The sequence below is a fragment of the Panthera pardus genome, unplaced genomic scaffold, assembly GCF_024362965.1.
Source record: "Panthera pardus isolate Hobbes unplaced genomic scaffold, ASM2436296v1 HiC_scaffold_24, whole genome shotgun sequence".
Lineage (NCBI taxonomy): Eukaryota > Metazoa > Chordata > Mammalia > Carnivora > Felidae > Panthera > Panthera pardus.
In genome coordinates, this window is record NW_026526810.1 from 32,834,414 (window position 1) to 32,857,591 (window position 23,178).

The 23,178-nt window shown below is 44.5% G+C and overlaps 1 protein-coding gene and 1 long non-coding RNA gene across 11 annotated transcripts in view; one reads left to right on the top strand and one right to left on the bottom strand.

The window, feature by feature from the left end:
- Nucleotides 1-2,108: 2,108 nt before the first annotated feature.
- Nucleotides 2,109-23,178, bottom strand: part of ANKDD1A (ankyrin repeat and death domain containing 1A) — a 38,067-nt gene continuing 16,997 nt past the window's right edge. For 3 of the 10 annotated variants that reach the window (XM_019441806.2, XM_019441800.2, XM_019441807.2), the window contains 9 exons: nt 20,394-20,492; nt 19,904-20,002; nt 17,561-17,659; nt 10,878-10,976; nt 9,755-9,853; nt 8,628-8,723; nt 5,994-6,198; nt 3,732-3,863; nt 2,109-2,773 (listed from right to left, as the gene is read on the bottom strand). In XM_019441806.2, the coding sequence (XP_019297351.2) occupies nt 2,712-2,773; nt 3,732-3,863; nt 5,994-6,198; nt 8,628-8,723; nt 9,755-9,853; nt 10,878-10,976; nt 17,561-17,659; nt 19,904-20,002; nt 20,394-20,492 (990 nt within the window). In that variant the 3' untranslated portion in view covers nt 2,109-2,711. Of the gene's footprint in view, nt 2,774-3,731; nt 3,864-5,993; nt 6,199-8,627; nt 8,724-9,754; nt 9,854-10,877; nt 10,977-17,560; nt 17,660-19,903; nt 20,003-20,393; nt 20,511-23,178 lie in introns of all 10 variants that reach the window. The other 7 variants (XM_019441798.2, XM_053888949.1, XM_053888950.1 and 4 more) reach the window with 6 other exon arrangements.
- LOC109262849 (uncharacterized) lies at nt 6,194-22,896 on the top strand. The gene is made up of 3 exons (XR_002077984.2): nt 6,194-6,552; nt 9,816-9,930; nt 22,519-22,896. It is a non-coding gene; the product is annotated as an uncharacterized LOC109262849 (long non-coding RNA).

A 23,178-nucleotide genomic window follows, 5' to 3' on the forward strand; every position in this document is an offset into this window, starting at 1 on the left:
TTCTTTCCATGCTTCCTGTGTTCCAACCACACCATCCCCCAAATAGATACATCACACCTCCTCGCCATCACGCAGACTGGTTTTTTTACTTGGAATGTGCTTCCCCCCACTTCTGCCTTCTCTGTGAGCTTCTCAGACCTTCCTTTCCTTTCCCTTCCCCTTCTCCTTCCTCTTTCCCTTTCTCTTCCCCTTTCCCTTCCCCAAGGAAGAACAAATCCCACAGTTTTCTGTATACACCCAACACATGATAGTACATTATTGTTGTCCCAGCCCCCCCTCACCCCATCACAAGGTCTCAGAGGGCAGGAACCGTGGCTACTCAGCTCTGCAGCCCAGCTCCCAGCAGACTGCCCGGCATGGAACACACTCAGTAAATATTGACTGGTGGTAGTGAGTTGAGTGGTGTGGTTACAGAGAACCAATCCACAACAGCTTGTCTGACTTGAAATTTTGCCATACTTCTCCCAAACAAAAAAACCATATTGAATGTGAAAGATGTATTTCAACATTTCAATTTTATTTTCTTTAAGAACTTGCTTTTTTGTCTCAAAACACAAAATCCATTTCACAAAATTCATCCAGATAAATAGTCTAAATCCCATGTGGTACAAAATACATTTCCTAAATGGAATATATAGAAGAGAAGGTTTTTCCCCCTCAACACAGCACTTGAAGAGAAGGGCATAGAGGCCACATGCTGCACTGGGGGTCCAAATCATGCTGTGACTGTGCAGCCTCAGTCCTATAGGTGATTGTGTGTAAAATAGGTTGGTTTCAAAGCCTCTTTTTCTTTCTTTTCATAAGCCTCAGGTATTTTTTAAAAATTGTTAATAGGCTTTATTTTTAAAAACAGTTAAAAATAAAACCTGAGCAGGGATGCCTGGGTGGCTCAGTCACTTAAGTCCAACTTCAGCTCAGGTCATGATCTCATGGTTTGTGGGTTTGAGCCTCGCATTGGGCCCTGTGCTGACAGCTCAGACCTTAAAGCCTGCTTTGGATTCTGTGTCTTCTCTCTCTGCCCCTGCCCCACTCATGCTCTGTCTCTCAAAAATGTTAAAAGTAAGAATAAAAAATAAAAATCTGAGCAGATAGCACAGAGTTCCCATACACCCCTCTGCCCAGCAATTTCTGCCATATTAACTTGCATTGGTCTTGGTATCTAAAGTTTGCAGGTTTATCTGTAGGATAAATTCCTCCACGTGGGATTGCTGGGTCAAAGGGCAAATGCATTTGTAATTTTGGTAAATATAATGCCGCCTGCCTTTCAGAGGATTGTTCCACTGTGACCTCCCACTGGCCATGTGTGACGGTTGAAGCCCCTTTCAGCTCTTAACAGTTTTTATTCTGTCTCTCCCTCCTGAGACTCAGACCCAGTGGATAACTCTGTGGGGAGTTTTTCTAAGACAGGGGTCCCTGGGGCACCTGGGTGGCTCAGTTGATTAAGCATCCAGCTCTTGATCTGGGCTCAGGTCTTGAACTTAGGAGTTCAAGCCCCATATCAGGCTCTGCGCTGAGGGTGTGGAGACTGCTTGGAATTCTGTCTCTCCCTCTCTCTCTGCCCCTCCCACCCTGTGCACACACACTCTCTCTGTCTCTTAAAATAAATAAACTTAAAAAAAAAAAAAAAAAAAAGAATGACAACTAAATGCAAGGTGTGATTCTGGACTGGATCCTGGTCCAGAAAAAGGACATGAATGGTTCAACTAACAAAATTGGAATAAGGTCTGAAGATGAGTTAATAGTATGGTATCAGTGTTAATTTCCTGGTTTTGAAAATTATACTGTGATTACATAAGATGGTAATATTTGGGGAAGCTGTATTGTGAAGCATATTCAGAAATTCTTCATACTGTTTCTGCAATGTTTTTGTAAGTCTGAAACGATTTCAAAATAAAATTTTAAAGTTAAAAATAATTCTAGGGGTGCCTGGGTAGCTTAGTCGGTTAAGCATCCAACTCTTGATTTCAGCTCAGATCATGATCTTAGTCGTAGGATTGAGCCCCACGTGGGGCTGTGCACCGAGCATGGAACCTGCTTGGGATTCTCTCTCTCTCTCTCTCTCTCTCTCTCTCTCTCTCTCTCTCCCCCATGCATGCACTCTCTCTCTCTCTCTCTCTTTCTCTCTCTCTCAAAAAAAAATAATAAAAATAAATTTTTAAAATTAAATTTCTAAACAAAATGGGAAAAAAAGAATGTGTGTACCTCTTAGAACTGTCAAAGCATATAAATAAGCTTGTGAACAGAAACACTGTTTTTGTAAGCACAGCATTCATTAAAAGCCAGTGAATGAGTTAAAGGAGGTCCGTTTTGTAAGTGACAGTTGGAGTCCTTTTGCCAGGTTGGGGAGACAGGAATGCTGGGTTTGGCACCTGACCTCAACAGCCGATTAGCTGCTTATCCATTCTGAGCCTCAGTGTCCTCTCTGAAAAGATGGCCCTTGCATCTCAGGGGACTGCTGTGATGCTCCAAGAGCCGCAAAGGACTGCACCTGTGGGAAGGGATTACCTGCAAAACCTGAATTGGCCCCTGGACTAACCCCTGTGAAAGAGATTACAAACAGTGCCTGCTGGTCCTGCAGGGCTGGGTGTTTCAGTACAAGCAGCTGGAGGTCTGTTAACAGTGATTTTTTAAAAGCCCTTAAATGGTGGTCCTCTTCTGTTCAGGGGCCCCCATTCTGAGTCTCCATGCCCCTGAAGGTCTGGCCTCTCCAGTTACATGGCTGTACACCTCCTGGGGGTACCAGGGTCAGCATTTGCTTTCTTCCTGATGCTTTCTGCAAGACAGAAGAATCCTATTGCTTCATGTTGCCTAAGCTCTGCCTCACAGAGCTGGTTTTAAAAATGTTTTAATTGCCTGCCAGAGTTTGTGTTAAAAAAAAGATAGAGCAATAATATTTAAGAACGTTTTGAAAAAGAAAAAGTCATCCCTAATTCCTCCACTCTGAAGTGACTGTTTCCCACTTTGCCTGCAGCAGCTGTGAGATACTACAAAGGGGGGCTTTCCTTTTTCCTCTCAATAACATGCTACCCATGTTTTTACTGTTGGCGCGTGACTAACCTAGCCTTCGTTATTATTGGTGACCGCCTAACACCCTGTCCTGTGGTAGCCCCATAATGCACCATGCCAGGGACGTGTATTACAGTATTTAAGGTTCTTTCATCATGAGCTGATTTTGTTTTTAATGAGGGATTAGTACTGAACCTTTTATCTCGCTTGCCTGATGATTCCACAGGGTGCCCTGAATCTCAAACCAGGCTTTTGGAATTGACAGACTCAAAAGGTCGTGATGGCCTCAGATATTTTATTTATTTGACCAGCTCTGACTGGTTCAACTCATATTAAGCTACTTCTGGCCTATATATATTACTGCTTGTGAAAAAAGAAGTCTATAGGCTGTTCCAGCCTTATTTTAAACTAGAAACAAAAACAAAAATCAAAGTACAGAGGGCCAGAGATGATAACACCAGTGGCTTTGGGGCTGTGAAAGTTGCAGGCATCATCTGAGCCCAAACCCTCATGGCACAGATGGGGAAATGGGGGCCAGGAGGTACTGTGGTTTGCTCAGGGCTCTGCCTGAATTCCAGTAGACAAGGCTAGGACCAGCAATCTGGAAGGTGCTGCCCCACAGCATTATGGCCTGGGCAGAACTTTGGGGGCCCTGTCACACTCCAAGGTGGGCCATGCAGCTCTGACTCTGGGGCCCAGTATTGCCCTGAGCAGAGGACACTTACCAGCCAGGTCCCTCCTGCCAATGGCCATGAGGCCCTCGAACAGTGCTTTGTTGGGGTTCTCACCGGCTATGGCCACACCATGCAGCCAGATAAGCAGCATCCGGTGGCCATGCTCCTGGTAGCTCTTGATGCCTGAGGACCATGAGGAGAGAAAGAGAAGGAGCCAAGTCTGAGCAGATATCTGTAGTACACATGTCCAGGTGGGAAAGAGCCAAGAGGCCCTTTTCCAAGCTCCGGTGGAGCTCAGCCCAGAGATGGGGAGAGGAGGGAAGAGACAGCCTCAGATGGGGTGAGGGTAGAGGTTTTGTATCCTAGAACGTCCCCAATCCCAGGCTTTCTTCTGAGCATCCACCATGCATCCTGTTGGTGTTGCTCTGAAGAGAGAAAGATTTGGCACTTATTGTTGTGATTCCATGATGCACATGACTATTCCCTTCACCTCTGGCTGCTCATCTGTGCCTTGCACGCTAGCGGCCCCATTTTACAGATGAGAAAACCAGCATAGTGCAAGACACAGGTGGCCATGTTCTCTCCCCTGCACCAGTGATTCTTAGCTGTAACTGCTCATTGGAAACCCTTGGGAAGTCTTAGAAAACAGTGACACCTAGGTTCCATTACCCTCCCCAGAGATTCCAACCTACTTGGGTCTGGGTGCAGCCTGGGTGCTAAGCAGTGTTACATCTTCCTAGGTAATTCCAATGTACAGCCATGTTTGAAAATAATTGCCCACACTCTTCAGTGCCGGAGGAGGGCATTAACTTGTTACTAAACTCTGTGACAAGGTCTGCTCTCCCAGTCGGGGACACACATGTTTGGGCACAGCCATCAGGGCCAAATCAGTCCATTCACTGGCACATTCAGCAGGCACTTCCTCATGGTGCTGCCCTTGGTGTAGCTGTTTCATTTGACCCATTTATTCACTATTCCTCGCCCCAGCCCCATAATTTACCAGTACTCCTTTATCATCTGTGAAAGTTCTTATCCATCATAGATGCTACTTTTGGACTCCCTGCTCTATTTCACTAACTGGTGTGCATATTTTTATGTTTGGGAAAACATGTCGGGTATCTCTCTATGCTTTATTGGAGCTTTATAAAAGGTTGGGTCTGGTTGGATTAGACCTTCTTCACTTTTCCCCCCAGAATATTCATTTAAATATTCCCTCTTTATTCTCTCAAGTGAACTCTAGAATCCTTTAGTCAAGTTTCAAAAACTTTCTATTTTGATTTGATTTGATTAAAACAATCAATTTTGGGGACACCTGGGTGGTGGCTCAGTCGGTTAAGCATCTCTTGATTTTGGCTAAGGTCATGATCTCATAGTTTCATGAGTTTGAGCCCCGCATTGGGCTCTGTGCTGACAGTGCAGAGCCTGCTTGGGATTCTCTCTCTCCTCTCTCTCTCTGCCCCTAACCTGCTTGCTCTCTCTTTCAAAATAAATAAATAAACTTAATTTAAAAGTTTTAAAAATAAAATAAAATATATAAACATTAAAAAAACTCTTTAAAAAACTGATTCAAATTTTTAATCTAGTTTGGGAAAAACCAATGTCTACCTGACACTTTCTAGCCAAGAATACAGAATGTCATTCCACTTACCCAAGTCTTTTTTTAATAGTTGAACTAATTTTTACTGTTTTACTCATATGCCATTCATACTTCTTTTTAGAAACACTATTGTAAATGGAATATCTTTTCAAAAATACCCCTATATATTTTTCCCCACTTACTGATAGTACATAGGAATACTATGGTGTTTGTATACTTTATCATATCTTTAGCCATTTCACTGAATTATTTTATGCTAAGTTTTTCAGTTGATTCTTCTGGACTTCTCATGTATAGGATTATAGCACCTGAGGTTAGTAAATCTCTCTTCCTTTCCAATATTTTCAGTCTTTATTTCTGTTTCTGTTTTCTCCCTTAGTACCAGAGCCAACATTTTCAAGTAGAAGTTAAATACTGGTGGCAAGAGCTGGTCCTCTACTTTTTATGGAGAGTGCCTTTAGTTTGTGTGAATGATGAGCTCATTCACAAAGAATGTGAAGTTCACAGGTCAAGGGAGAGGGAGAGGCAGAGGGCTCAGCCTGAGCAAAGGCCTGGAAGGATGGAGGAGCACATGGGATGTTGGCGATGACATGTGGCTTGCCATCCAACTTTGCCAGGTTGCACTGGCTTTTCCCCCAGAAATGCAGAAAACTGAACACACAAGTGCCCCCCTTCCACCCACTGGTTGCTCTGGGGTGGGGAGAGGCCGGTGGTACCTGTCCACTGCTGCTCGATGGCATGGACGTGGGCCTCGGTGAACTCCCAGCAATACGCAAGCTTCTTCCACTCTTGAGGCCGCAGATGCCTGGAAGCCAGTCGCCACAGCACAGAGTGGAATTGCTGCGTTTCCTGCCGATGGTCCTGCTTAAAGGTCAAGTTCTTCCCAGAGGGATCCCTGGGGTCCCTGCACAACACGTGATCCTGTGGGGCAGATCCCAAAAGTGCAGCTGCCACCCGGGGGGACATCCCTGCCAGGCTCTCCCTCGGGAGCCTGGATGGGGTACTGGCATCATCACAGGCCTGGGGTTTCTGGTTTCTCACTCTGTGCCTTGCTTTAACCTCTAGAACCCCAGCTGCTCACATTGTTCCTCCATCCAGAACTCCTTTTCTCACCTCCCTGCCCCTCAACCCCATCACCACAATCAAGAGGCCATCTACATGCCATCTCTTCCAGGAAGCCTTCCCAATTCCTCTCTTTTCTCTGTGTTCTCACAGCACAAGTGCCAGCAGAAGGGCTCAGCAGCTGTGGCTAACACCAGTCAAGCCAAGGATCAGGTACTTAAGCTGATTTGCAGAATCTCAACAAGTAGTGAAGGGCGGGGTTACAGAATTCTTTCTATGCAAAGCAGGTGATAAAATGAGAAGTTATAAAAGAACAATGTGATAGCATCGGTTAAACCCACAAAAGCCTAAGTAAGCCCCTCTAAAGGATGTGGATACAGAGTTCTGGTTGTTAAAAAGCTCAGGTGAGTTCTGGGGTCTGCAGCTGCAAATCTTACATCCTGGTCAACAATGTTCAGTCACCTATGACATGGTGACCAGGGAGACTGGTTCTCATGTGGGTGGTTCCTCAGAGCAGTGTTCTTAGCCGCATCTGTACATTGGGATCATCCAGGAGCTTTAAGAACTACTGATGCTTGGTTCCCACACCAGAGATTCTGAATGAACTGGCCTTAGGGTGGGAGTGGGGGGCAGGCTGTGATTCTAACCACCCCGCCACCTTGACGTTGAGAACTTTTGAAGTCTGAGGTGTTAGAATTACACACAGAGATGAATCAGTTAATCAAGCCCTTGGTATTAATATTTTGGGGTTACATTGAGGAGTAACCTGTTAGACATAAAGGGACTATAATGTTTTTGAGAATCTAGCATGTCCATGAAAGAGAATATCTTATGATTGCTATTGAAATGTATTATTAACTAATTTTGGAATAGTGATTTTTTTTTTTTTAATTTGAGAGGTATAAGAGAAGTTTACTCAGTTTGCAAACAATATTGAAATGTTTAAGATATTTGAGACTCACTTTATTTATAGGTTTAATTTACTGGATATGCTAGGATAACTTAAGAATTTAGGAAGCATTCAAAGTACTTTTAAAAATCTATTATTCATTCAGTTTAGAATGTTTAAGATAGTTTAATTAACTAAGTTTAAACATGGATCCAAACATTAATCAAAAGGCTTCCTTGAAAGTGGAAATTCCTAAAATTCCTAAAATATAGTAGCTGTATAAATGGAATAAGATTTATAAAATGAGGGGCGCCTGGGGGGCTCAGTCTGTTGAGCGTCCGACTGCGGCTCAGGTCATGATCTCACAGTCCGTGAGTTTGAGCCCCACGTCGGGCTCTGTGCTGACCGCTCAGAGCCTGGAGCCTGCTTCAGATTCTGTGTCTCCCTCTCTCTCTGCCCCTTCCCCACTCTCATTCTGTCTCCGTCTCTCTCAAAAACAAATACACATTAGGGGCGCCTGGGTGGCTTGGTCGGTTAATCGTCCAACTTCAGCTCAGGTCATGATCTCACGGTCCGTGAGTTCGAGCCCCATGTCGGGCTCTGTGCTGACAGCTCAGAGCCTGGAGCCTGTTTCAGATTCTGTGTCTCCCTCTCTCTCTGTTCCTCCCCTGTTCATGCTCTGTCTCTCTCTGTCTCAAAAATAAATAAACGTTAAAAGTTAAAAAAAAAAAAACAAATACACATTAAAAAAAAAGATTTATAAAATGATTTTAAAAGTTTAAGGAAAACTAGGTTTTAAAATTCATAATAAATTTAGTATTAATTTTTAAAACCCAAGTAAATGCAAAAATTGTTTTCTGTATACAAAAACAACCTTCAAAGATGTCAAAAAAAACCCCACCCCACCCCCATTTCCTGAGGACTGGGAAAGCATGGCCTTAACACCTGCTACTCTTCCCCAATTCTTCAGCAGACATCACTAATTAATCCCAGCACACTTTCCTTCTGAGCTCAGAAAGTTGCCTGAATAGAACACGCCGAACAGCAATTCCAATCACCTGAAGATGGCAGTGAGCTAAAACCAACTTGCCATCTCTTTATTCATGCATGCCGGCATGCACACATGAATCCATCAACCAGGGGCTGTAACAGTGTCCAGTAATATCTCCACACTGGCATGGACCTCAGTCTGCTTTGTTTCAGTGTGGTTTAGGTGCTCACTCATCTCCAGATGCTCACAAACAACCCTGGTGTTAGGTAAGGCAGGGATTATCACCTCCTCAGAAACTGAGGGTGGTCCTGAATTGGTCAGGGCTGGGGTTCAAAGCCAGCCCCACCTAGAGCCAAGCCCACACAGTCCCTTTGCAACATGGAGAGACCAAGTGCAGGGTCTCAGTACCTTCTCCCATTTGTAGAGGCGATCAGCTTTTATAATCATGTCCACCAGGCTGATGTGGTTGCTGCGGGCGGCCACTGCCAGCGCAGTTTTCCCTTGCTGCAAGTAAGAAGTAAGAATGGAAGCCAAAGTTGCTACAGGTGGGGCGTGGGGTAGCCTCTAGTACTGACTGCAAACATTCCTGCCCAAAGAAAGCAGTTTCCAGCAGTCTACACCGGAGAGCAGAAAAGTTTTCTGGGCATGGGGAAGGATTGAACGAGGCAATAATAATAATTCCAGTAACCACCTCTTGTTTCTTTAGAATTTAGAAAGTCTTAGAGCTTATGAAACTCAGCCTACACAACTCCTCAGCATTACCTCTGAAATAGGGGTTACCTGCCCCACTTCTCAGATGAAACCAGAGCCCAGGGAAGGGGACCGGGTTCATTAGGTCCATTTGCCCTCCCCACTTCATGCTCCCAGGCCCTTCGCTCCAGACCTCTGGCACAGGGCTGGCCTCAATCTCTCCAGGCACCTGCAGGGAGCTGGGAAGCTCCTCTTTACATATGGCCAGCTACCCTGGGGCCCAGCTCAAAGCAGGGAGCCCCTCCCAGATTCAGCCTCAGGGCCCATTTCTGCCTCCAATTCTTCCCCACACCATACTGGGCCACAGGTGCAAGCCCCTTCCACTCATGAGCCTGTGACATTCTCGGCCTCAGACCAAATCTTCAGCTGGTCTGGAACCTTCAGCACCTGAGGAAGTAGTCAGCCCAGAGGCACAAAGAGCCAGGTAGCTTCCCCACCCCTGTCCTATATTTAGGGGGCTGTGGGACCCTGCTCCTCTACTCCCTCTCCCCCTCCCCACCAGGCGACTCAAGGAGCTCAAAATCTGAGGAGCCATGAAACAGAAGGTGACCACATCACAATTCTAGACCAGGAGAAGGGCAGGCCAAGTCCTAAGGGACCTCAGAGGAGGAAGGGGAAAGTGACGGAGGGGCAGGAAGACTTCCCGGAGGAGGCTGCTTTTGAGCTAGTATATAAAGGATGGGAAGCCTTGAATAGTCTGAGACCAGGAGGCATTTGTAATAGGGTCTCTGGCAAAGAGGGAGCCATGAAAGCTTGAAAGGGAGGCTGGTTGGGAGGAGAGGTACCTTATCTCTCAGGTTTAAGTTAACCCCAGTGACGAGGAGCATCTCTGCTATGTCCTGCCAGGCGTGCTCAGCAGCAAGGTGGAGGGGCGTCTGCTGCCTCTGGAGAAGCCAAAGGGACAGGGGAGTACAAAAGCATGTATGAGTGGCCCAAGACTCAAAGCCAGGACAGTTTCAAGGTGAGTACACTCTTACCTGGGCCTTAAAAAGTTTTTCTAAGAAGTTATGGGAGAGGGTAAGCTGGGTTTAGTCATAAGCCTAATATCAGAGAAAACTTGGTAAAAACAAAAAGCAGAAAGAACAAAGGAAAAAATACCACTTGCTGGCTAAGTCAACCTCTGTAATGATCCTAATACATTTCTTCTAGTCTTTAATGCAGAATGCTTTTGGTTTACTGGTTTTATATGAGATCATCCCGTATATACATTTTTCATCCATTTTTCTACCTAACATAACATTTCCACATATTATAAACAATGTTTTTAACAGCTCCATAGCAGTCTACATCTATAACCATAATCTACCTGACCACTTCTCTCTTATTAAATATTTGGGCAAGATTGATGTTGAAGATTGATAAGCAATGCTGCGATATCTTTGTGCATGAGCTTTTAATGTATTTCTTGAGGCTCAATTCGCTGAAGTGCAAATACTGACAATTTTGAAGGTACATGATATATCCTGCAAAGCTGCTTTCCACCACTAGTGGCTGTACGTGCTGGCACTGAGGACTACTAGATGGTCAGGGGGACAGTTGTGGGGATGGGGAATTAAAAGGGTGCCTGACTGAGCACAACTTCAGGACTCAGAAGCTTCTTGTTACACAAGACTGCCCCAGTCACCCCTGTCCTGGGAATTTTCTCAAAGGAAAATAGAATCAATAAAAGGAAATGGTTGAACACAGGAAGATGTTTACTACAGTGTTATATAGACCATGGCAACAGCTTGAAAACCACCAAAATGTTCAAAATAGAGTGGGTCATAAAATGATGTTCTCTTCAACAAATATTAGACAGCTTTTTACAAGCTCAAAAAATTAATTCCTCAACTCTAGGCCATGCTAGGAGATTACAGCCAAGCCCTGCCCACCTGGGAGGGTGCCCAGATGGTTTCTGCAACCACTTACATTGTCAGTGGCATCCAGGTCACTGCCTGCGTCAATGAGGAGCTGGACCAAGGCGGGGAAGTTGTGCCTCACAGCGAGGTGCATAGGAGAGGCTCCCTGCTGGGGGAGAAAACACATGAATCAATTGAACGGTCCCTCCCAGGACTGTCCAGCACAGCCTGGTGCTGGGGGAATCGAAGGAGGGAGGGGTATATAGATATAGTGGTTCTAGGTTTGTCCCTTCTTGCTCCTCAGAGGACATGGGTGGCTTGAGGAATCTATAACCCCAAAGGCTGAATCCCTGGAGCCCAAAACTGATCCTCAAGGTGGGTGGGAGCTTGAAGACCCAAGTTTGAGACCTTGCTATGCCAGAAACTCACTGTGGAACTGTGGGCAAGTCATTTCCCTTCTCTGCTCCTCTTCACCTAGCAAGTAATGTTTGCTGAGGTCCCTTGTAGCAACAACACTTAAAGTTCTCTAATATCTTATTGAATCCACACACGAACCTAGGAAGTATATATAGGAATGGTGTTACTAGTATTTTCAACTTACAGACAAGAACACTGAGGTTCATAAGACATAAGTGACTTGCCCAACAGCTAATAGGAACCTTGTGTTATTGGAGTTTCTCCCTTCAATACTCAGGTAGGTGCCTGATTACTGTTTATGTGTGGAAGGAAGGAACGAGGGAGCCAGCCAGGACCAGAACAGAGATCTCACTCCAAGGCAACACACATCCAAGGCCTCACTCAAGGCTGGAAGACTCCTTCATCAGTCGTCCCCTCTGATGCCTGACCACATGGCAAAGTAGAGATACTGCAATAGCATCCTTCCCTCGAGGTGATATAGTGACAGACACATAGTGGAAGAGTACCAAGCCAAAAAACTGATGGTGGAAAAACAGGCTCACATTTTAAGTGTAAAAAGATTACAGAACAGAGTACACACACACACACACACATAGACACACCCCCCAAAAATGTCCACTACCAATGTCTATTAGTTTAGGCCAGCAAATTAAAAAAAAAAAAAAGGTTTATTGATATTGGAAAAGAATATTTAAACTATACAATTATTTGTAGGCAATGTGATTGTATATCTATACATTTATGATTGTACATATACATATATGATTGTATATCTAGGTTTAAAAAAGCTATTACCCCCTAAAAAAAAAAAACTCTAGTAAAATTAAAAGTCATAGAGCATTCCTATATTGAATGCTACAAGAAATGGCATAATTAAAAAAAATATTCACAACAGTCAAAAAATATCAAGTATTTATGTAGAGTATAATTGGAAATGGACATATCAAAGGCAAACTAAAAGCTATATAACATCACTGAAGGATATAAAATAAGACATAAAGAAATGGCAAGACTTCATGCTCCTAGTGAAAATATATTAGAGAGGCTCCTGGGTGGCTCAGTCAGTTAAACATCTGACTTAGGCTCAGGTCATGATCTCATGGTTTGTGAGTTCGAGCCCTGCATCAGGCTCTGTGCTGACAGCTCAGACCTAAAGCTTGCCTCGGCTTCTGTCTCTCCTTCTCTCTATGCCCCTCCGCTGCTCACGCTCTGTCTCTCAAAAGTAAACATTGAAAAAAATGTATAAAAAAACATATTACAAAGATGACTATTTTATATTATTTATAAGCTTAACGTAATCCCAAACTCAAATTTCAATAAATACCAAAAATTATTTTGAAACACATCTAGAAAAAAAATTTGAACACAGGTAAAAACTACCATAAGAATTTCAACTTCAACAATGGCCTCAGATCATTGCCAGATAATAGAAATAAAAATCAGGCCCCAAAAAGGTCTGCTGTGACAGTGAACGGGCAAAGACTAGAAACTGGCTCAAATGCACGACTCAGGTGAGCCTGGAAATCTGTCCAGAACTACAAGTCTGGGCTTTCCAGGAAGCAGAAGGCCATGGAGATAAAACAACCAAATACACTGGATATAGCCTTGGTCGTCCTGGAAACCCATCTTGGGGAATGTGGTCAGAAAGGGGAGTGGAAAGAGAGCAAATATGGCTTCTGGTTGTTTTACATTTTATTTATAAAAACCAAAAGAACCAAAAAGTACACAGGTATCTAGTGAAAAGCTTTCTTCTACCTGCATTCACACACCTGCTCATACCCCCTACTCCTAAACCCCATCGGTAACCTAAATCTCTGCTTTTATGTGTGTCCTTCCAGAGACTTTTAAATTTTTTTAACGGGGCAGAACTTTCCATTTTTATTTTGAAATAATTATAGAGTCACATGCAATTAAGAAATAATACAGAGAGTTCTGGTGTATCCTTCACCCACTTTCCCCCAATGGTAATATCTTACAAAACCCTAGTAATATCCCAAGCAGGATAATGACTCTGACAACAACCACCATCTTATTCAGATCCCCCAGCTTCACTTGTACATGTATGTTTAGTTTGTACATGTATGTTTAGTTCTACACCATTTTATCACATGTGTATGTTCATGTATCCACTACATAGTCAAGATACACAACAGTTTCCTCACAAGGTCCTGTGTTCTTTTTTTTTTTAAGATCTTAATTTTTTAAGTTTATTTATTTATTTGTTTATTTTTGAGAGCGGTGGGGAGAGAGAATCCCAAGAAGTCTCTGCACCATCAGTGCAGAGACCAATATGGGGCTTGAACCTATGAACTGTGAGATGATGTCCTAAGATGAAATCAAGAGTCAGACACTGAGTAACGGACTGAGGCACCCAAGTGTTCATTTTTTTTTTTTTAATTTTTTAACGTTTTATTCATTTTTGAGACAGAGAGAGACAGAGCATGAACAGGGCAGGGGAAGAGAGAGAGGGAGACACAGAATCAGAAGCAGGCTCCAGGCTCCGAGCCATCAGCCCAGAGCCCGATGCGGGGCTCGAACTCACGGACCGCGAGATCGTGACCTGAGCTGAAGTCGGACGCTTAACCGACTGAGCCACCCAGGTGCCCCCCCAGGTGTTCATTTTTTAAAGTAATCTCTACACCCAACGTGGGGCTTGAACTCATGGCTCCAAGATCAAGGGTCCCATGCTCTTTCTGACTGAGCCAGCCAGGCACTCCTGGGGTCTTTTTTAATTGGGAGAAAACGAAAAAGCTAATACACACTTCGGGTGAGAGGACTAAGAAACAAGCAGCCTGGACACTGCTAGTGACTCTGCAGATTGGCACAACACTTCTAGGAAGGGTTCAGCTTACATATCAAGAGCTAGAAAGATGCTCACAATATTTGACCTCAAATTCCCTATTTCTGAGAATCTTGCCCCCAAAGAGGTCATATGCACAGAACTATGCTACCTGCATTAGCAAATAAACCTGATGCTCTACCACAGTTGAGGAGGTTAATAAATCATGGTGCCTCCATTCATCAGACCAAATGTCATCATCAGTAGGCTCTGAGGAACCTCCATGCTGTTCTTCACAGTGGCTGCACAGTGTGCATTCCCACCAACAGGGCATGAGGGTTCCTTTTTGCCCATACCCTCGCCAACACTTATTTCTTATGTTTTTGATTTTAACCATTCTGATTGGTGTGAGGTGATCTCTCATTGTAGTTTTGATTTGCATTCCCTGACAATGAGTGATGTTGAACATCTTTTCATATGTCTGTTGTCCATCCATATGTCATCTTTGGAGAAATGTCTGTTCGTTTCTTCTGCCTGTTTTTTAATTGGATTATTTATTTTGGGGGGTGTTGAGTTGTATCAGTTCTTTATATATTTTGGATACTAACCCTTTATCAGATATGTCATTTACAAATATCTTCTCCCATTCTGTAGGTTCCTTCTTAGTTTTGTTGACTGTTTCCTTCACTGTGTAGCAACTTTTTATTTTGATGTAGTCCCAATAGTTTACTTTTGCTCTTGTTTCCTTTGTGCCAGGACACCTAAGTAGAAGAAGTTGCTATGGTTGATGTCAGAGAAATTACTGTCTGTGCTCTCTTCAAGGATTTTTATGGTTCCAGGTGTCACATTTAGTTCTTTAATCCATTTTGAGCTTATTTTTGTGTACGGTGAAAGAAAGGGGTCCAGTTTCATTCTTTTGCATGTGGCTGTCCAGCTTTCCCCACACCATTTGTTGAAGAGACTTTTTCCCATTGTATGTTCATTGCTCCTTTGTCAAAAACTAATTGACCATGACATTGTGGGTTCATTTCTGGGTTTTCCTTTCTATTCTATTGATCTTTGTGTTTGTTTTTATGCCAGTACTATACTGTTTTAATTACTACAGCTTTGAAATACAACTTGATACCGCCCATTTTGTTTTCCTTTTTTAAGATTCCTTTGGCTATTCAGGGTCTTTTGGGTGTCATACAATTTTGGGGATTTTTTGTTCTAGTTCTGTGAAAAATGCTGTTGGTATTTTGATAGGGATTCCATTAAATCTGTACATTGCTTTGGGTAATATGGACATCTTAACAATATTTGTTCTTCCAATCCATGAGCATAGAATATCTTTCCATTTCTTTGCATTGTCTGGAATTTCTTTCATCAGTGTTTTATAGCTTTCAGAGTGTAGGTCTTTTATCTCTTTGGTTAAGTTTATTCCTAGATATTTTATTGTTTTTAGTGCAATTGCAGATGGGATTATTTTCTTAGTTTCACTTTCTGCGGTTTCATTATTAGTGTATAGGAAAGCAACAGATTTCTGTACATTGATTTTATATCCTGTGACTTTACTGAATTCATTTATCAACTCTAGTAGTTTTTTTGATGGAATCTTTTGGGTTTTCTATATGTAGTATCACGTCATCTGCAAATAATGAAGGTTTTACTTCTTCCTGACCAATTTGGATGCCTTTTATTTCTTTATGTTGTCTAATTGCTAGGGCTAGGACTTCCAGTGCTAAGTTGAATAAAAGTGGTGAGAATGGATATCCTTGTCTTATTCCTGACCTTAGTGGAAAACTCTCAGTTTTTCACCATTGGCTGTGGGTTTTTCATATAAAGCCTTTTATTATGTTGATATATGTTCCCGCTAGACCTACTTTGCAGAGGGTTTTTATCATGAATGGATGTGTACTTTGTCAAATGCTTTTCTGCGTCTATTGAAATGATCATATGGTTTCTATACTTTCTCTTACTGATGTGATATGGGATTTTTTTTCTTAATTTCACCCTGCTGTTTCATTATGAGTATACAGGAATGCAACAGATTTCTGTACATTGATTTTGTATCCTTAAGTTGAATTTTTTAATTGAAAAAATACTTTAAATTTCAGCTGGGGAAAAAAAAACATTTGAGAATACAAAAGGATAAAAGATTATACTAAGAGACAAGGATAATTAAAGGAGATTAACTTTATATGCCTTTAAAATAAATTATAAGGCAATAATAATTAAAATAATATGGTACCAGCTCAAGATTAGATATACAACTTACCGAAAGAGAATCACTTGCCCAGATATAAAGCCCATCATATATCAAACTGCAAGTATGTGATAAAGGAAAGAAGGAAAAAGCACTAAGAAATGTTATAATTATTTAATAAATTCACTTGACATAGAAGTATTAAAAAATTGGAGGGGAAATCTATTGAATAATATATCACACCATATACAAAAATACATTTTAGGAGAATTAAAGAGTTAAACATAAAAAATCAAATCATAACTAGAAGATACTGAGTTCTGCTTTGGGTGAGCTCAAGCTCCGCTTTGGGTGAGCCCCACTTCTCTCTATCTCTCTCTCTGCCCCTCATGGGATTCTCTCTCTCTCCACCCTCATTCACTTGCACCCTCTCTCTCTCTCAAAAAAAAAAAAAATGTTCATAAAATCATCATTTATCCTGGCAAAGTTAGAAACGACTTAAATACCAAACAGTTGAGGTACCGTTAAGTGTGATGTGGTCACTGAACTACATCTGGCATTAAAAAGGTTGCTAGAAAAACTCGTAACCTTTGATACCTGAGCTGCATAATCTCCACTGGACTGGAATCAAACTTCTGATGTCTTTATGGGTAAAAACAAATAAGCATCACCCTTTCCAGAATTCTGCCTTAGCCTAGTTACCACACATATGAGGAAAACTGGTAGGGAATAAGGAAAAGTCATTGCTTTACTAGGGTGCTGGGATTAGGGATCTCTATATTCCAAAGAATTGTGTTATACTGCTTTTACAGTAATTTTAAATATAGTGTTTATTTCAGCTACAATATGACCTCTTTCTAATCTAAACAACAGATAGTTCCTCATTTACATAATGGGAATAATAAGAGTGCCTATAGATAAAGAAACAAAGGCCCAGGGAGGTCAAAGCAACTTGCCCAAGGTCGTTCAGTGCATGGCAGGGCTAGGCCTCCAAGCCAGGTTATCTGACAAAGTCCGTGTCTTAACCACAGGATATACTGTCACCTGTGAGTATACCACACAATATAACAGGACAAAATGAACAACCAAGAGGCTAGATTTGTAATATGAAAGATCATCACTAGGTCCCAATGGATAAATGAGTGGAGAACACAAGCAGATAATTCACTTGGGAGGAAATGCAACTTGGTTGCTAACCCTGTTCTAGCTAGAAGCTTATCTGGCCCACCCTCATGTGGCCAGATCCCCCAGTCCTGGCCCCCATCCCAACCCCAAGGACCTAAAGTGCCCATCTCTGCCTGCTGTGCTTCACCAGTGAGGTCATGAAGACTTTGCAGTGGGGAACCCCCTCAACCCAAGCCCCCACACTTACATGATCAGCTATGTTGGTGTGGCCTCCTGCATGGATGAGGGCCCGGGCCACATCCTCAGAGCCACCAAGGGCTGCGTAGTGGAGACAGCTTTGCTTTTTCTAGAGGGAAACAGTCATCAGTGCAATGTCCTGAAAGCCCCTCACAGTGGGGCTTTGGGATCCATTATTCCATTTATGTCTCACAACCCCAGGACTATTACCCCATTAAACCCTGAAGCTGGAGAAATCAATGCCTTGCCTAGGCCTGGTGACTGGTAAGAGGAGCTCACTGTGGTCTGAGCTTTTCCGTGCCTCCTTTCACAAACTTGAGAATGTACATCAAAGAGGGGAACAAATAAGATTTGCCAGTACAGAGTAAACCCCACCTGGTGCACACCTGCTGGAGTGGGTCTCAACGTGCCCAGGCAGGAGCCTGGCAGAGCCAGTGCGAGGGCTTCACCTTGATGGGCTTTCTAAGTGCTCTTCTTCAATCAGAGCACACCCCTGGCCAAACGACGAGCTCACGTGAAATACCCCTCCACTCCTCCAGGCAGACCCTTCTAGGTAGCCAACTGTTGCAGACTGCCCAGACTGTTCCCCAGGACTTTCACTTTCAAAACCAGGCCAGTACGGGGCAAAGTGGGACGAGCTGGTCGTCCTCCCAAAGTCCTATCTGAGCTGAGTGCACAAGGGTGAATGGGAACCAGTCCATCTCCCAATGGGAAATGTAATCGCTTTGGGTCAGCCCCCTTCTCAGAGAGCCTGCAAGGGATGGGAGTGTCCAAATAGAATGTGCCTTCTGCCAGAAACCTCAAGCCAAGGCTGGAGCACGAGGCCCAGTGCAGTGGGCAGCTCCACCCCTGCCAATGACCGCCAGCTGGACACCACCTCCCCAGTCTCTCAACTCCTATGCTGCTACTACTGGGGAGATAGGCTTGACATTTCATTTCTTTTGCCCCCTCTCAGTACTGAGCACTGTGCTGGGCACAGAGAAAGGGCTGCTGACCAAAGAGCAACGTCGGGCGGATGGAAGGACATAGTTGGGTGCCCTGGGGCAGGTGCTTTCCCCCTCTGGGTGGGCCTTGGTGTCACCCCGACACCCTGGGGCAGAGGGTGCTACCTGCTAGGGAAGTTCTGCAAATTAAGTGTTTTGTGACTTTTAAGCATTATTCACATTCAGGGGACTTTAACACTGATATCATTATTAAATTTACATTTGCCATTTTTCTATTTATTTTCTATATGTCTCCTGTCTTTTTTGCTCTTCTGTTTCTCCTTGACTGCCTTCTTCTGTGTTAAACATTTTTAGCATATTTTAATTCCTCTGCTTTTTAACTATTTTTGCTATTTTTATTTATTAGTATTATTGCCTTCTAATTGAAATTTAGAACAAATAGAGAATTCCAGATCCTGAAGCCATTCAATCAGCCAAGAAAGATTATTGGTCATTGATCTAAAAACAAAAAGCAAAAACAAAACAAAACAAAACAAAAACACCAACTTGCTACCTAAAGAAAGGCTACAACCTCCCTTTCCAGGGCACAGAGGAGAATTTCCAACAGCTGACTTAAGGAATACAGTAGTGAGAGAGAGGAGGCCTCTCCCAGGCTCCAGCTCTGAGGGCTGGTGTGGCCCCTTCACAGACAGGGCAAACCTTCCAGGCCATGAGCTCTGGAGTCAGGGGAATGGGCTTTTCAGACTCAGCTTTGCTTCTTACCAGCTTGTGACCGGCAAAGGCACTGAATCTCTCTACAGCTTCAGTTTCTTCATAGGTAAAACAGGGGAAATTTTTCTGAAGTAATAGTTATAAAGGGGACTCATGAACTACCAAATACCCAGCAATAAGAAGACACCAACAGGTGTTGAGCTCCTAATACATCCCAGACACCATGAGGGGTATTTACTCCTCAACAGCAATGTAAAAAAAGTAACTACAGGGGCGCCTGGGTGGCGCAGTCGGTTAAGCGTCTGACTTCAGCCAGGTCACGATCTCGCGGTCCGTGAGTTCGAGCCCCGCGTCAGGCTCTGGGCTGATGGCTCGGAGCCTGGAGCCTGTTTCCGATTCTGTGTCTCCCTCTCTCTCTGCCCCTCCCCCGTTCATGCTCTGTCTCTCTCTGTCCCAAAAATAAATAAAAAACGTTGAAAAAAAAATTAAAAAAAAAAAAAAGTAACTACATAGCATCTCCATTTTGGGAAATGAGGCTCAGAGAATTTAAGTAACTTGCCCACTGTCACAGTGCTCAGTAGTGGAGAAGCCAAGACCACACCCTGGGCCTGCCCTCAGGGCCTCTATTCCCACACAATTAGGGTTAGGGCGAGCTCAGTAGCCAAGGGAAGACATTAGTCCTGGGGAGGCCTGACTACCTGGGTGAGGGCGTTCACGCTGCTCCCAGCCTCAAGGAGCAGCTGCACACAGTCAGGGTGGCTGCCTTCAACCGCTGCATGTAGGGCAGTCAGACCTTCCTGAAACACACAGGGAGAAGTATGAGGATGGCAGGGAGGCTGAGGCCAGACCCTGAGATGAGAAGGCCCCCCTGGCACCATGGCTCCAGGGCTATTGAAGCTCTCCACCACCATGCTACTCAGGACAATAACCTGGGTTATTTGTGGTTCCCTGAGCCCCATACCTGATTTTCTCACCTTGAGGAGCATGTGATATATTCACTCCCGCCCCCACACCCCTGCTCATGTTCTCACCCTCCAAGCTGCCTCACCCCCTGCCCTCTGTCTATTCCCTTTTACTCCAGAAAGTCTCTGGCAGGGGAAAATCAGGCTGCACCACAGGCTGGGGTTCCTTGAAAGCAGGGAGTGAGCAAGCATCACGCATCTCTGCATCTTCTGGGTGGTGACTCACCACATTCTGCTCCTCCAGGTCCAGCCTGATGTCCACGAGTCGCTGCAACACAGTCAGGTGGCCGCGGCTAGCAGCCAGGTGAAGGGCTGTGTTCCCCTCCTGCAGGCAGAAGGGCTCCTGAGGGACCAGTAGAATCATAGACCCTTGAAGGCCCCGGGGACCTGCTGGAACCACCCTCATTTTATAGATATGGAAGCTGAGTTCCAAAGAGGGGAAGTGACTTATCTAGGGTCACAGAGCAAGTGTATAACAAACTGCAGCCCTGAACACTGGGCCAGTATCTCCTGCCCCTGAGAAGTGTGCCTCAAACTACAACCAGGGGCACTTACAAGGGCCAGGTCCTGGTTTTTCCTATTACATGTCAAGGCAGATACATTACTTGGGGAAAAAAAAAAAAACAAAAAACAGAAAACCTTTCCACGCTCCTCTCTAAAGCCAGTCCCTCCTAGATCCATCCCCTCCCCTGCTCAAGGCCAAGGCTCTCCTCTGCGCTCAGGCTGTGCCCAGGCAGCCAGCCACATGGCCTAGTTCAAGATGGTAGCTTCTCACCAAATAGTGTGGCCACACTGACCACACTATTTAAAACCGCAACTTCCACCCCGTGTCCTCCTGATCCCCTGATCCTGCTCTGCTCTTCTTTCCCTCTTCCCCCATAGCACTGATAACCTAACACACTCTATAATTTGCTTATATACTTTGCTTATTGTTTATTGTCTGACTCTTCCTGCTAGAACATAAATGCCTCAAGGGCAGGGATTTCTGTCTACTTTGTTCTTCAATGTTTGGGGCCTGGGGCATGTGCCAGACATTCAATAAAATAGTTGTTCAATGAGTAAATACTATGATGGAGAGGCTGGCATGTGTCTCCTGGAACTTGAGAGCCACAGGGCTGGTAGTTGTCTCACACTTGAGAAGTCTAAAGGTGACAGCAACAGAGCCAAGAGAGGTGGTGCCACTGGGTGGGGCAAAGGCTCCCCAACTTCTTTGTATCACAATTGGCTCCTGTCAAGGGTAGTCAGGTGGGGTTGTCCTTTTTTTTACATTTTTTAAAAAACGTTTATTTATTTTTGAGAGAAAGAGAGCAAGTGAAGGGGGGGAATAGGGGAGGGACAGAGAGACAGAAAGAGAGAGGGACAGAGAGACAGAAAGAGAGAGACACAGAATCCGAAGCAGGCTCCAGGCCGTCAGCACAGAGCCCAACGTGGGTCTTGAACCCACAAACTGTGAGATCATGATCTGAGCCAGACTCAGACACTTAACCAACTGAGCCACCCATGTGCCCCTGGTGGGGTTGTCCTTAAAAGGATCTTTCTGCGGAGGGCAAGTGGATGGTAAAGGGGCCCAAGCAAGAAGGAGAAGAGCTGGAAGGGACCAGCCAGAGAAGAAGTATGTCCCTAAGGAAGAACCACAGATGGAAGACCAGAGCAGTGGCCCCTGAGGGAACCCACAAAGGCATGAGAAGAGCTAATCCAGCTTTAGCCATTCATCATACCCACAAGGGCTCTGGGACATATCTAGCTCTACCAGTCATGGGGGCTTCTAGCTCAAGGTCTTTTCCTCAGCCCTGGTCTACCTCAGCACCTTCCTGAGGAAGGAATCAAGATATTCACATCAGGCACAGAACTCTTTTTGAAAAAACTTTTTTAAAGTTTTATTTATTTTTGAGAGAGAGAGTGACAGATTGTGAGCCAAGAGGGGCAGAGAGAGAGGGACACAGAATCCGAAGTAGGCTCCAGGATCTGAGTTATCAGCACAGAGCCCAACAGGGGGCTCAAACTCACAAACCATGAGATCATGACCTAAGCTGAAGTCAACGCTTAACCAACAGAGCCACCCCGGTGCCCCAAGGCACGGAACTCTTAAGGGCCCAATGGGAGTGTGAACATATGCCAATGCCAAAGGGGTACTTTAAACAGATATAGACATACCTCCCCTCAAGGTAAGTCCACACATACATAAAACAACTATAACTACCTTCTGGGCTGCAAGATGAAACATTTAAATTTCTTCTATGATCATTACCATTTTGTGTTAATAAATAAAAGTTAAGTTTAAAACATCCTCTCAACAACAATGAAATATCCCCTGGACAGCTTTGTTCACTCCTTTCTCACCTTCTCTGCAGATGTGCACACAGCTGCCTGGCTGCTGCAAGCAAGGACCAGGCTGTGGGAAGGTGGCCACGCTGTGAAGCCTGTGTTCAAAGAGACACAAAGGAAGCGGTGAGCTGTGGGGGGCCAACACACGCCCCAGGTAGCAGGACTATGGAGACAGGGGCAGAGTTTTGTCCTCCTTCTGGGTTATAAATATCCACATCATGCTCTTTGAGGGTGCAGGTGGCACAGACCCCCTAACAGAGCACTCAGCTCTCTATCTGAGCAGGGCAGGGGTGCTCAGAGGCAGGGGAGCTAGGCAGAAGGAGGCCATGGCCTTGGGCCCAGTGCCTGCCGTCTTCTCTCCTCCTGTGAGGATGCCCAGCCTGTCCACCTCTGGGAGGCCTTGTCAGCAGCTCCTCCTTGTTCCCAGTGGAACTAATCACTCTCTCAGGCTCTCAAAGCTTCCTTATCATCACAAGGCCTGTGGTGTGCCCTGTGTTGCTGCTGGGGGTGGGGGGTGGGGGGGTGGGGGCGGGGTTCTCAGAGGTCTACCTTAGCAGGCCGTGGGGTCCTAGCAGGAGTCAGACATTCAGTGGCCCAGAGCCTAGAGAAGCTTACTATGCCTCCTCCCTCAAAGAAATTCAAAATAAAAACACTTTTCACCTGAAAATACAAAACATAACAGGGGC